Source organism: Cyphellophora attinorum (genome assembly GCF_001299255.1).
Source record: "Cyphellophora attinorum strain CBS 131958 chromosome Unknown Contig33, whole genome shotgun sequence".
Classification (NCBI taxonomy): Eukaryota; Fungi; Ascomycota; class Eurotiomycetes; order Chaetothyriales; family Cyphellophoraceae; genus Cyphellophora; species Cyphellophora attinorum.
In genome coordinates, this window is record NW_017253261.1 from 268,721 (window position 1) to 282,345 (window position 13,625).

At 53.4% G+C, this 13,625-nt stretch overlaps 5 protein-coding genes across 5 annotated transcripts; 3 read left to right on the forward strand and 2 right to left on the reverse strand.

Annotated features, from left to right (window-relative positions):
* Positions 1 to 331: 331 nt before the first annotated feature.
* AB675_8964 (tRNA (guanine(37)-N1)-methyltransferase) lies at positions 332 to 1,747 on the forward strand (the record flags this gene model as incomplete). The annotated part of the gene is made up of 1 exon (XM_018149457.1): positions 332 to 1,747. One exon carries the CDS (start codon positions 332 to 334, stop codon positions 1,745 to 1,747), a length of 1,416 nt encoding a protein of 471 aa, XP_017996127.1.
* A 434-nt stretch (positions 1,748 to 2,181) lies between these two features.
* On the forward strand, positions 2,182 to 3,150 carry AB675_8965 (uncharacterized protein; the record flags this gene model as incomplete). Its single annotated transcript, XM_018149458.1, has 1 exon — positions 2,182 to 3,150. One exon carries the CDS (start codon positions 2,182 to 2,184, stop codon positions 3,148 to 3,150), a length of 969 nt encoding a protein of 322 aa, XP_017996130.1.
* Positions 3,151 to 6,810: 3,660 nt separating this feature from the next.
* On the forward strand, positions 6,811 to 8,597 carry AB675_8966 (Transporter mfs1; the record flags this gene model as incomplete). The annotated part of the gene is made up of 2 exons (XM_018149459.1): positions 6,811 to 7,944; positions 7,998 to 8,597. 2 exons carry the CDS (start codon positions 6,811 to 6,813, stop codon positions 8,595 to 8,597), a joined length of 1,734 nt encoding a protein of 577 aa, XP_017996095.1.
* Positions 8,598 to 9,381: 784 nt separating this feature from the next.
* Positions 9,382 to 11,564, reverse strand: AB675_8967 (Carboxypeptidase-like protein; the record flags this gene model as incomplete). The annotated part of the gene is made up of 4 exons (XM_018149460.1): positions 9,382 to 10,480; positions 10,546 to 10,988; positions 11,076 to 11,178; positions 11,299 to 11,564. The coding sequence occupies 4 exons, from the start codon at positions 11,562 to 11,564 to the stop codon at positions 9,382 to 9,384; spliced, it is 1,911 nt and encodes a 636-aa protein (XP_017996108.1).
* Positions 11,565 to 12,772: 1,208 nt separating this feature from the next.
* AB675_8968 (uncharacterized protein) lies at positions 12,773 to 13,615 on the reverse strand (the record flags this gene model as incomplete). Its single annotated transcript, XM_018149461.1, has 1 exon — positions 12,773 to 13,615. One exon carries the CDS (start codon positions 13,613 to 13,615, stop codon positions 12,773 to 12,775), a length of 843 nt encoding a protein of 280 aa, XP_017996187.1.
* Positions 13,616 to 13,625: the final 10 nt, after the last annotated feature.

A 13,625-nucleotide genomic window follows, 5' to 3' on the forward strand; every position in this document is an offset into this window, starting at 1 on the left:
TCGTCTAAGTAGACCGATATCGACCGGACGAGCTCTCAACAACGCGAGGAAGATTGTCTTGACGCTTAGCGTTAGGCAACGCTACGCGCGACTTCCTGGTGAATAGTCCACCTCTAGGCTACATATGTACATTTTCAGGCAACGAGAAGGCAAGCCGCAAAGTTCTTGTTTCTGACTACTACGTGCTGTTTTCGTCTTCCATCCTTTCCTACCGAGCACCATCTTTCAGATCAGGCAAAACAGCTCACGGTCATGCAGCCTTGAAACATAGACATGCATGGCACGTCTCTCAGCGAGACATTTCTCGACCTTCGCTCGTCTCGCCATCACGATGGACACCTCGATTCTGCCATCTATTTTCTGGCCAACCAAAAACCAGTCCATGCGCGACCTAGACAGGCCATTCTTCAACAAGTCGATCACCCTCGCTGCGGCGACTGTCACGGATCCTAAGCAGATCGCTGGCGTCCGCAAAGCATTGTCGAAAGATGTTTTGGTGTTCAGCAAACCTATCAGAGACTCTCCGCACATAGCGGGAGCGAAGTGTGTGCTGCTGCATTCACGCATCGTAACAGCGGACAGCACGACATGGCCTGCCGCTCTGAAGTCATTGAATGAAGAGGGCGTAGTCCATGTGCATAACTATGACCTGAAGTTGGGCTACGAGGACTACTCGATGCAGTCCATCCTCGACGCCATCCTGCCATCAATGCCTGAGGACGAGCAGGAAACCCCAGCTGGCTTCGCACAAGTAGGCCACGTCGCCCACTTAAACTTGCGCAGGCAATACCTTCCCTATAAGCACCTCATTGGTCAAGTCCTTCTCGACAAGAATCCTCAGATCAGGACAGTCATCAATAAGCTGCTTGACGTGGGCACGGAATCAGCCTTCCGCACGTTTCCCTACGAAGTGCTAGCCGGCGATGACGATCTCGATGTTACGGTCAGCGAGTCGCAATGCACATTCTGCTTCAACTTTGGGAAAGTGTATTGGAATTCACGGCTGGGAACGGAGCATGCGCGAATCGTTGACAAGTTCAGTGAGGGCGAGGCGGTGTGCGACCTAATGGCAGGTGTTGGGCCATTTGCCGTACCAGCAGGTAAGCGCAGGGTATTTGTGTACGCCAACGACCTCAACCCGGACTCATTCGCTGGGCTGCAGGATGCGATAACGCGCAACAAGGTCGGTGACTTTGTCCAGGGCTTCTGCGACGATGCACGGACATTTGTGCATAGCTCTGCAAAGCGACTTCAACGAGACTTTCGCGTTGCTACAATACCACCTAAGACCAAGATCTCTCGCACGATGTCGCGAGAACAGCAGGCGGAGGCGGAGGCCAAGATCATTGCGGAGACTATAATACTGCGACAGCCGACTTCATTTGACCACTATGTAATGAATCTCCCGGCGTCAGCTGTGGAGTTTCTCAACGCGTTCAAGGGGCTCTTGCACGGTCGAGAGGACGAGTTCTACCCTTATACTGAGAAGCAGCTTCCCTGGATACATGTGCATCTCTTTCAGGCCAAGTGCCCTACAACAGAAGAAGAGCACGCCGGAGTTCTGGCGACCGTGTCGAAGCATCTCGGTCATGAATTGAAGCCTGCGTACGACAATGGCGAGATTGAGCTGTTTGACGTTCGACTCGTGGCGCCCAATAAGCGTATGTACTGTGCCAGCTTCCGCCTGCCCGCGGAGATTGCTTTTCCGAGCCCTAAGACAGTGACTACTCAATCGGTCCAGCCGTGACTCATGTATCTCACTCTCTGGGACAAAGGCATCCGGGACAGTCCTGCACAAGGCGCCAACACGGTGGTTGAAGCTATACCTGTCTCCTCTCAGCCGCGCACACGGAACAAGATGTCTTCTAACAAGATGTCTTCTCTGTGAAAGCGTGATGTTGCGAGACATGAGAGGACAAAGCCGTCGTTTTCAAAGATGTTTCGGGATCTGGATCCATAAGAGACAAGGCAATATGCCTCATTGTACCTGGCTGAGTTGCCTTGCTCTGGCAGTATGGTGGCGGTGACAATACTAAAAGGGCCTCCCGGCATGTTTGAACAATATCTGGATAATTCTCCTCTGCCGCGGCCAACACAAGCATATTATCGAAATTCTGTCCTAGAACACGAAATCACAGCAAAGCAACGTACCTATAGCTTACACTCAGGTGGAATTCCAGTATGAACTTCGCCATCGGTATGTCCGACACAGATTCCAAGTCAACGAATACAACACCATCACCGAATCGAAGTTCAGCTACCGCGAAGCAATGGAAAATCGAACATGAAGCGATAGTCGCAGAACGCACGCGGCGGATCCTTCACGGAAGCACTACCAGATCTACGAGCGGCGCGGGTGACCTTGGGCATCCCAGCGTTGCTGATGAGGAGTCCGGTATCTGGCGGGCTGCTAGGTCTGAAGGTCGAGATGAGAGTGCCACATCCTTGGAAACGCCAGGTGCACAGAGTGATGAGATGAGCCGTGAGGCGATGGTGAGTGTCGATATTGAAGCATGGCGCGATGAGGTGCAAAGAGAGACAGCCACAGACCTGGGCGCAATATCAGCACAAGGAAGCGGCGAAACGAAAATGGAACAATCAGACATTCGGGGGTCCAGAGCAAGCACCGAGGATGCAGGATCGCAGGGACTTCACCATATGCGCAACAACGAGGGTAGCAAGGCTGTCGATTCCGGTTACAGCAGCTCTCCCGGCGTGTCTTCTCACTGGAACGATGCTACTGGCGGTGAGGGCTACCTCGGCACGACGAATACTACAATTAACAGCAACGACAGCGAAACCAACATGTCCATTGAAAGCTCAACCCCGTCTGGACCAACTACACCACTGCTGAAGCGGGCATTTGCTTCCTGCTGGAACTCTCTCAAAAGCGGTATAGGTTTGCTGAACAAACCTTCTGTAATGGAACCCAGCGATTTTTGCGTCGTGGCTGGAGTCGAGAACCTGCATATCGGCGAAGGAGTGGGGATGCCTGGGACGTATGGGAGTGATCACGGAGACGAGGACTCCTCGCAGGACGGGCACAATGTGTGGCAGAATGACGACGACGCTTTAGATATCAACACCAATCCGACAAGCAGTGTATGGCGATCCGGCTCAAGACTCGAGCGTGGCGTTCATTTGGCATGATTGCACGCTCGATCATCTGGAGACATACAGGCCACCTGGGCACGGTCATAATAAGTGTGGGTGCTAGTAACGATCCAGACACTATAAGTTATGACGTAGCACACCTGCAATAATTTAGAAGTTGTCCTTCACTACGATTGCTTTGCTTCTTTCCTTCCCGCGTTTAAGAATATGGCAACTTCGATCTGACTTACTACAGCATGAAGTCGCAAGCCCGTAATCATGCAATCACTAGCCCGCCTGCATGGCGGAAGACGATGGTTTCATGCACCCCAGGAAAAACAATGACGGTCAGGCGAGGAGCAGATTTTTTTACTAGCAAGAAGTGCGCCGCTTCGCACCTCTCAGCCGTTACTCACCATTCCATGCGTCGTACCTTTGCTATCGTTGCTTCCTGCAACGCTGTTGGTAGGACCTTGCCAGGCACTCCCTGCTGTGACTGGTCATCCCACGACGCAGGCGCAAAGAGCAACGTACCAGTGACGGTCGATCGCCTAGGAGAGTGACAGCGATCCATGCTCATGCTACTTGCGACGGCAAGTCTTGGAATGCTTCCAAGTCACACGCAGGTGAAGTCTGAAGAGCAACACAGCAAACAGGAACAAGACTCGATTGCACTACTTGTGCAAACATGTGATTCTATAGGCAGTTGCAGGTAAGTTTCAGGCATGTCACAAATCGTCGGAGTGTCTCGGGCTGCAATTTCCTACCGCCAAGTCGCTACTGCAACTCGATGGGAACTCTCGGCGCCTGCGATCCTCGATCTTCTAGGCATTACGGATTTGATTTCCTACGGGGCAAACGGCAGATACCAGACTCTTGTCTGCAGCACTACTGTCTTGACGTTCTGCTCGGCCACTGTGCGCTGACGTGGTACAATTGTATATCAAGTTAATGATTCCCATCAGCTAATATGTACATCAACAACAGCGACATTCCTCGAGGGAAAGCTCGTGTCATTTCAGAAGCAATCCAATTTCAAGCCACAACCCCCATGCCGCCGTACCTGAAACTCAAGAATTGCATCCGGAAGACAAGCGTTCCACACTTTTCTAGCGTTGCTTCTTCCGCTGCCGAGTCATGTCACGTCCTCACCGCTCCGAACCATATTATTACAACAGTCACAGCCCTCCTCTAAGTTCGTCTCGACCTCGACCTCGTCATCGTGACGACCGCCCACACCATCATCACCGTTGCTCGAGCTTTCATTCACAGCATGACTCTGTCTCCAGCCACGGGAAGTATACTGGGAAATACAACGCACCTTCGTACTACGCCATGACACGCCCATCTACAGCCATGTACGCCGATACCAAAGCCACATACCCACAACTCCGTCCAGACTATCCACGAAGGCACAGCCATTCGCCACACGGCCGCGTCGTAACCCGACGTGCCCGCAGCGACGAGTCTGACTCGGACTCAAGTGACAACGAGCCTCCACGGCATGCTCATCTGAACCGGTCAAAGCGACACTCAACCTTCCCCTTCCCACCCACAGCGTTATCACGGCTCGCACCAGAAGCATCTGCAGCTACAGACTTATCGACAGCACCCTGCCATTCCACCTGCAGCACCCATGATCGCCCCAGCGTCCCATTCGGGCCACAGGTACCACCAAGTGATCACGCGGGACGATGCTTTGTATGAGGAGCCTCGCTACATCTACCAGCCGCCCAGATCGGAGAACAGGTATCATTTCGATCGTCCAGACCTTGGGCCTCGGTCCGAAACCTGGAGTCAGAGTCAATCCTCGAGCCGTCGCTCTTCCAATGAGCCTCCTGGTCGCCAGGGTACCCGAAGTGTTCCGCCACGCTCTCGGACAGCCGACGATAGGCACCGGGAAGATGCTGCCGGACCGAACAGCGGACAGTGGGGAAAGACGAAAAAGTTAGTTCAGAACAAGACTGTCCTGAACACTGCTGAGATCGCAATGTTTGGGTTGATGGCTCTATCGAAGGCGTTGTGATCGAACTCACTCGCCGATAGACAAGGCTTAATGTGCGCAGCCAGACCAAGTCCAAGCTCAGGAAGCTGGCTCGGTCGTGAGATCAAGAATGGCCATAAGCTCGACTTTATAAAAGTCGTTCATTTTTGACAGGAGGATAAGATTTAAGAAGCGTTCGCCATCATTGGAGCCTTGTATGGCCGAACGAAGCTGTCTCGAGTATTCGAGATGCAGTGCAAAGGAGATGCAGAAAGATAAGGTCTGAATGACGGGTGCAGTTTGGGCAGGACATGGATATGATACCCCGGGCACGGAATCTTGGACGTTCGACAAAAGTCAGATAGACTGGCAGTATTCGGCAGGAATGCACCGCACATCATTTTGGACTATCGCACCCTCTTCGTGCTTCCATCGACGCCAAGTCGGACCGACGATGCGCCTGCTGCGTCTGCTCTTGCCTTTCTTCGCACCTGCCATTGTTGCCAAGCGAAAATTAACTGGGGCAGGTCTGATCGTTGCTCCGGTCACTTACAAGTATTCCAGATGGTGGGAAAGGAGATCTTGATGCCAACTTTATTCCGCTTTGCCTGTTCCCTTCAATGGCCTCGACTTCGAATGCACGACTTCAGGCAGCCACCTCACCGACTCTTCACAGCGCTCCGCAAGTCGAGAAGCTCTGAAAAGCTGGCCATCCACTAGTGTTGCGACGTATCAAGAGATCGACATATACGACCCGGGCGTGTTCCGCATCCAAAGGTCTTGTAACAAGCCAATCGTTTCCGTTGGGAGCCGACGTCTCGGCGACAGACCTCGCCCGTGCGAGTTCTCCTACAAGGACATGAAACAAGTTATTGCTCCGAAGTATCGACCAAGTTTAGCCAATGATCTAAGTCGTGATTCGTGCTTTCTGACGATAGGAGTACATCTGGCATCGCTTGAGTCCCGTGAACGGTAAGGATGCCGAAAGGAGGCTCGACATACCTGCAGAGGAACGCCCATACTGGGGGGTGGGATGCCCAAGGGATCGACTGATCGTGGACTCTGTCGTGAGACGAGCGATAGATCTTCATCTAGGCCGCCCGGAATCGTACACTATGCCGGAAAAGGCGCTCGACGGACGAGTGGGATCGTCTGGACACCTAATCCGGCATGTTGTGTTGACTGTAAAAATGCAAGCATCAAGCGAGCGCCCGGAACGAGCGGTGCAGCATCAAAAGGTCCCGACGTACGACTGCTTGGTTCGTGGCTTTACTCGGCCCAAATAGCATCAGTCGACCACTCTCAGCCATTGCGTTATTATCAGCACAGCTATGTTTGTACAAGCCACCGGCCAGCACGAGGCTGTTGAGGTTTTGATTTACCCTAGTGGTTCGCTTAAACGGCTTTCAGCCCGCCACAAGGCAACGACACCTGGCCCTGCTCCAAACACGAGTTCGAGGTAGACGCCATTCATGCAGCACAGCCCTACCTGAGCTTCACCGCAATCGAAATAATGCCATTAATGGCTCCCTGAAGCTCGTCTATCTGCACGACGCCCGGCGCATCCCCAGCTTTGGACCTCCGCCAAGCTCGGGTGCAAGTAGCTTCTGCAACGGGAAAGAGTGTTAGCCAGCCTCATCGGGTCACAGAAGGTCTCGATACAATGGACAGCAGCAGCAATAACAGCACACGGCTATATAGAATGGCGATGTCCGCCACAGCATCAAGTGGCAATGGCACCGACAATACCGCAATCCAAAATGATCCAATACTGCTTTGCTTTCATTTGTGCATTCCTGCAGATGGGCGAATGTCTGCGAGACACGCCCTTCGGAGAGCTCCTACGCTTTCTCGGCCTCAAGGCCTACTTGTTCTTCCCAGAAGAAGCTGAGAACTTCCAGGCACCATCATTCTCGACTGTCATCGAAGCTACACCATCCAAAGAGATCGAGAATGATGTCGAAGATCCAGAAAGAGCCGTGCCCAAGTCTCCCGTCGTCGATGCTCCGCCCGAAGAGATCATCAAGAGGCTGTCGTCTAAGAACATCTCCGCTGCGACTATTGTCACCTGGTATTCCCCTGAAGATCCAGAGAACCCAAGGAACTGGTCCGACTTGAAGAAGGCATGGGTCATCATCGTCTTGACCGTCTACACTTTCGTGGTCTACTGTACAGCTTCCATCATCACGCCGACAGTGGACTATGTTATGCACGAGTTCGACGTCTCCATCGATGTTGCCAGCCTAGGACTGTCACTGTACGTGGTAGGATATGGCGTTGGACCAATGTTCTTCTCACCGATCAGCGAAATCCCCGCAATAGGCCGGAATCCGCCCTACTTGTACTCCTTCATCCTGTTCTTCATCATCAGTATCGTTCTGGCTGTGGTCAAAAGCTTTCCAGCTCTCCTCGTTCTTCGTTTCTTACAAGGTGTCTTCGGGTCACCAGTTCTGGCCTCTGGGGCTGCTACGATCGAGGACATCTATGACATCTACTCAGCACCTTATGGGTATATTTGGTGGATCGCCGCCATGTACTGCGGACCTGCTTTTGGACCGCTCTTCCCGGCTTGGGCTGTGGCGGATGACTGGCGGTGGGCTCTGTGGATCACAGTCATCATGGCCGGTATCGTCATGGTTATGCTTCCACTCGTCCCTGAGACCTCGCCTACGAAGATCATCCTCCATCGTGCTCGCCGCCTGCGGAAGGTCACAAAGGATGAATCATACATGGCCCCAAGCGAACTGAAGCCTCTCAACTTCGGCGCCAACCTCCAAATTGCGTTGAACAAGCCTTTGGAAATCACAGTCAAGGATCCTGCCATCGCTTTCGCATGCATATACGGAGCGATCGTGTATGCCACATACGTACGTCGCCCTCTTTCCTCCCGCTACTGGCTGTAGCTGACCTGCCTCACCAGTATTCCTTCTTCGAATGCTTCCCGATAGTTTACCTCAAAATCTACCACTTCGACCTTGGGCAGCTCGGCCTCGTCTTCTGCGGCTCCATCACCGGCGGCTGCGCGGTCGGCCTGGTCATCTACTACACCTACCTTCGCCACTACTTCATCCCGCGCGCCCGCCATATCCAATCCACATCACCAACCCTCCAACCCGTACCACAAGAAGCATGGCTACGCCCCGGCCTCCTCGGAGTCTTCGGCCCGCCCATAGGTCTCTTCCTCTTTGCCTTCACCGCCAAGGAGTCCACCCACTGGATCGTCCCCACTATGGGCATCGGCATCTTCGCGGCGACTAGCTTCGCTGTCTTCCAGAGTCTGATCTGCTATATCCCGCTGACGTACCCGAAGTACGTGGCGAGTCTGTTCGCGGCGAATGATCTGACGAGGAGTGCGGCGGCTGCGGTCATGGTTGTTGTGGGTAGGTGGATGTATGAGGATTTGGGCATTGAGAAGGGTGTTTGTGTTGTGGCGGGGTTGAGTGGGTTGGGGACCGTGGGGATGTGGGTGCTTTGGTGGTTTGGGGCGCGGATGCGGGCGAGGAGTAAGTTCACGGGGTGAGTGAGAGGCCGGACGGTAGGGTTATTGCAGCAGTGCATGGGCGAGACTGAAATTTGACGCAGGGGCTGCATCGGAGGAGATCGTCGACTCTCTGTACGGCGGTATAATTTCCAGGCGTTGGGTGTGCACGACTGCTAGGAAATATCGGCAGAACAGGACTCGAGGAGCTGGGCGGGATTCACTGTCACGACCAGATCGTTGACTGAGACACGCTGCGGCGCTTCAGGGTCAACCACGAGGCGACGAAGACATGACACTCACTCGTTTGTAGATGTATTGTAACATAATGTCAATGATCATTCCAAAGGCTTCTCTCGTTCTTGCCTGGACAAGAGTCTTCCACCGTTCTTTCCGAATGCACGCTGGGCAAAAAAAGAAGGTAAGCGGAACTTGCCCTGGTCGTGCCTTCCTTTAGAACTCAAGCTGAGGGGCCTTATAAGAAACCGGATGACTGGTCGTCCGGCCTAGGCACAGCTTTCTGGCAACCCGTCCTCGGGCATGTAACAGAAGTCTCTGACACGATTCTACTGCAATGGCAAGCATCGAGGACACGTGCCGTCCCTGCGCTTACGCTTTTGCACTGCAGATCAGCACGATTCTCGCTAGAATGAATGTCACTGGCACTTCGGTCGAAACTTGGTTCTGTGAATATATTTGAAAGGCTTGAGCAAGCTGGATCTTGTTGCTCCCCCCCCTGCCTGCTGTGGCTTACTACATTAGGCATCATATTGGAGCACATCAGCTGAGCTGCTGCATACGCTGCGTGGCATCACATCATGACTTCCTAGTAGTGCGGCATCCTCATTCCTCCCAGAGGCATCGCACTCCGCTTGTTCTTATTGTTCCCAGGTCGCCATGCAGGACGGGACGCTCTCTTCCGCTGCTTCGCCCTCGCCTTCTCCCGCTTCCTCATCTTCTCCTCGTACTCAGTACTGCTCCGCACCCGCAGCGCCGAGCTGCTGTTCGACCCTGGCCCGGTGTTCGCGCTACTGCCGTTCAAGAACACCGGCAGATTGGTTTCATGGTCATACACCACAACATCGTCCTCGCCCACCACTTCCAGCTGGACGGTGCTGTTGCCCTCTCTGAACGTGCTGTATTGTGTTCCTTTGGTGAGGTAGCTCGAGTTGATCGTAGACGTGCCAGAAGCAATGTCCAGATTGTTGATCACCCGGGTGAACATTTCCAACGCAAGCAGCGGTTGGAAGAACGGCACGAGATGCCCAGAGTCGTAGATACGCACGAACGCAAAGTTACCCGCCTGTTTGACTTGACCATGGACTACGCTGTCCGAGGTGGTGATGTTGGCAAAGCCGGCGTTCTCGAAGTCAGTGGCGTTAACATGCTCCGCGACAACCTGGCCACCCAACCAGTTACAGTTGTAGTCTGCATCGCCGAAGTACATCGTGACACTGACGCCAGCGTCCAAGATGGCTCTCATCGCCTCCACGGTTCCGCTCTCGCGGTCATCATCGCCTGTGTTGTCGAAGGCAAGGCCTACGACGTTGCTGGAAGATGTGAAGTTGACGAACGCGCCAATTGCTTCCAGCACCTCTTCCGTATTGAGATAGTCCTCATAGTAACTCGGTGGGAAGGGGTTGGGACTGATATACCGAATGTCATACTCGTCACGATTGGTCTCAATGTCGAAGATGTTCTCCACCGTCGCAGCGCAGAATGCGTCGGCGATGTGGCAGACGGCGTTGCCCGTATCAAGGCTGTAATTTTGGCACATGACTGTCTGATCGTAGCAGTTGCCAGGACCGTAGAGACTGTTGTAGATCATGGCTTTGGTGGATTCGTTGTAGGGTGAATAGTCGTAGGTGTTTCCGGGGTATACAGAGAAGTTGTAGAATGCTTGGTATTGGATGAGAGGGTCGTACCTGTATCGTCTGTCAGCTCTGAGCGCCAGGGTCCTCGATCCGAGGCCTTGCAGGAGTCGACATACCAGCCATTTCCTATCATAACATGCGTCAGATTGATCTTATGTGCACCCGATATGTCCTTTTCGTTTTGCTCCAAGAAGTATTGGTTGAAGATAGGAGCATAGTGACCTCCATACGATTCGGTCGTGAATATGAAGCCATCGCGCGAGTACTGCGGGAACGCGCCCATGAATCCCTGCAAGGTCTTCCAGAAATTGTCTGCCGCGTTGAGCGTCGTGTTCGCCGTGAGCGTGACGTCGGGCAAGGAGTATGTTCCGCAGGACGAAGCGACCGTCTCGTCGTCGCCGTTCTGGGCATAATCCGGACAAGTATTGTTTGGAAGCGTGATTACATAGTTTCCGGACGAGTCGATTGCAAAGTTTTCGGCTCCCAGATATGCTGGAACGGCCTTGCTGTAGCTGAATCCGGTCGTGGTAGGCTGGTCGATAAAAAGCATGTTCGACGACTGATGATACGAGAGTCAGTCACTTGTTACAGATCGACTTGTGAAGCCGCACATGGCGATGCGAAGATCACCCAAGGGTTGACATACATTGGACCAGCTATACGGATTGTCAACGACGTCGCCCGAACTATTGACGTTACACGGTCCCAGCTCCTGGAACAAACCGATCATGCTCGACGATCCAGGTCCGCTGCAGCACCATTAGCTAGACACACGGATCTTGGCTTGCATGCTACCTGCCCATTGATCCAAACAGTTCTGTTCGCCATCAGCAGTCATACATACTCTGTAGTGTGCGAATGTCACTCACAAAGGCGCCTCCGAAGCATTCATGTTCCTCGCCTCGAAGAACCACCAGAAGATATGCTGGTCCTCCGCAACGTCGGCATATCCAGAATAGCTTTTGACATCTTCTCGCTGCTCACAGATACCAGCAGGCACCTGCTTGTAGCGCACCGGTATCCCAGCATAGCCGGTGGCATTCGTTAAGTTAGTAGGAGGTGACACAAACTGAGCCAAAGCTCGCTGCGCGAAGCATGTTAACAGCACAGACACAAAGAACTGCGACTTCGCCATGTTGCACACGCTAGGGAAGAGTCGACTGCGCAGACGCGACAAAGTGGCCGGCCGGACATCTTTGTAAAATACTAGGTGCCACGCGTAGCTCGCGAGAGCTCGAGAGCTGCCGGATAGCTGCGCATGTACCTGGTTACCTCATCGCCCAAGTATCGTGGGAGAAGACCTATCTGATGACGCACCGCTGCAACGGTCCTGTACCATGTGCAGCAGGTACCCAGATAGCTGAAGTCTAGTCAATAACGCAGCGAATGATGCTGTCACAACAGGTAGAGGCCGAACCCAAATGAGTGACAAGTGTCGGGAAGCTTTGTGGGGAGAGCTTGATCATGCTTGAACTTTCGGTCCTGTCGGTCCCGCTTACTGTGAACGAGATAGTGGCAATGAGAGGTTGCATTGAAGCTTTAGTCAATGTAGCTGCTTATCAGTCGAGAAGCTCGCGCTTTGCAATCCTTCCGGCAATCCACGTATTCGCAGACCGCTCGATCTTTCCGTGTGAGGCGTCCTGCGCGAATCGAGTTCGGCACCGGGAAGGTGCGGATGAATCTGAGCGGATTCCCGTTCCCCAAGGACTCATTAGCGGAAGAGAAGTCGCGAATGACAGTCTGAGTATGCATAGTTTGATGAATGTATTTTGACTGCTAAAGTATCACCATACCGCACCTTCCAGAATGCCCATCAGGTCTCACTCGAAACCAATCCCGAACGGCGACAGATAAGTCCTATTCGCATCCCGGTACACCCGGTCTCGTGTAGCGCCCTTCATCATCCGGCGTCCCATCAGTCTCGCTTGAGGCAGTCAACCGGTCTACCGTCGTTCGGTCTACGTCAACCGGCTGGGGAATAAATGTTTCCGAGGTCTCGAAGCAGTCTCTACGTAACCAGACGCTTCCGCCTCATCAGAACTTGGACCCTTTCCGCTCTGCGCTGAAGACATGGCCGAACGTGACCACCTGGGTATTCTCGCCACTTCGAAGCTCCCAGCCGACCTTGCACCACCACCGCAAGTCCTCCTCTTCAACGGCGTGTGCTAATAATACCCACCCGCGGATATACGTCTGGACAGGTATTGTGGACAGCGCGCTGCACGACAAGCTTCTCTACTTGATATGTATTGTTATGTTACAGCGCAAGGAAATTACATGCAACAATAAGACGTCGAGCTCAATCCCATAAGACAGCCATCCCCTGAGCGTTCGCCCCGACTCCTAAGCCAGCAACATCAAAATTCTGCACCAACGAAGCAGTTCCCTGTCCACCAGAAACTTCCAGTACAGCGACAGCAGGGTTCGTAGTTCCATTGCCAGGACTGAGGCATATATAAAGTTGCCAGTTGATCGGAGGTCAATCAGACCTGGCGCCCCGGTCTCTGAGAGATCCGTTTCACCAAGAATGCTCGCGTCAGTCACGCTCATTTCAACGACTCGATTGCGTCCAACGTCTGTCACGAACGCGCTCCCCGTTGCCCTCGAGATGGTAACCCAACAAGTTGCCGCTTGATCGTCGATAGCTTGCCGAGCGACCAGTGAGGCGCCGCTATTCGAGCTGTCAATCGAGAGGACTGCAGCACCAAAGGACGCGTCCGTGACAAAGACCGATGAGTTCCCTGGAATGACTGCTGAGCCGAACAGTACTGCGGTCCCGCTGGGCGAGCTTCGGACATCTTGTCTTCCAATGGTAGCGTGGCTGCTCCCGTGGCCTCTCATCACGGCGAACGTGGAGAAGAACCCGGTGTTGTTCACCGCTGGGTCTCCCTTGACAGTCGCAAACAGAGTTGATTCATCTTCCGAAAAGAACAGCTGCGACACACTGTTCGTTGGCCCTACAGGCGGTGTTGTTTGATCGAGATTGAATGACCGAAGCTGATCGAATTGACCTAAACCTCGTCGTGAGAATGAGGCGCACGAGATACCGTTTGCTGCTCCAGTTGTTCCAACGCAAGTAAGTCTGTTCTTCTGCGATACAGCAACCGTGTTAGGGAATTCTCCCTGAATCTGAACTGGCTGGCCGAGCATGGTTAGTTTAGTCGGGTCGTCCTTGTCAATTGCCATCATTGACAAC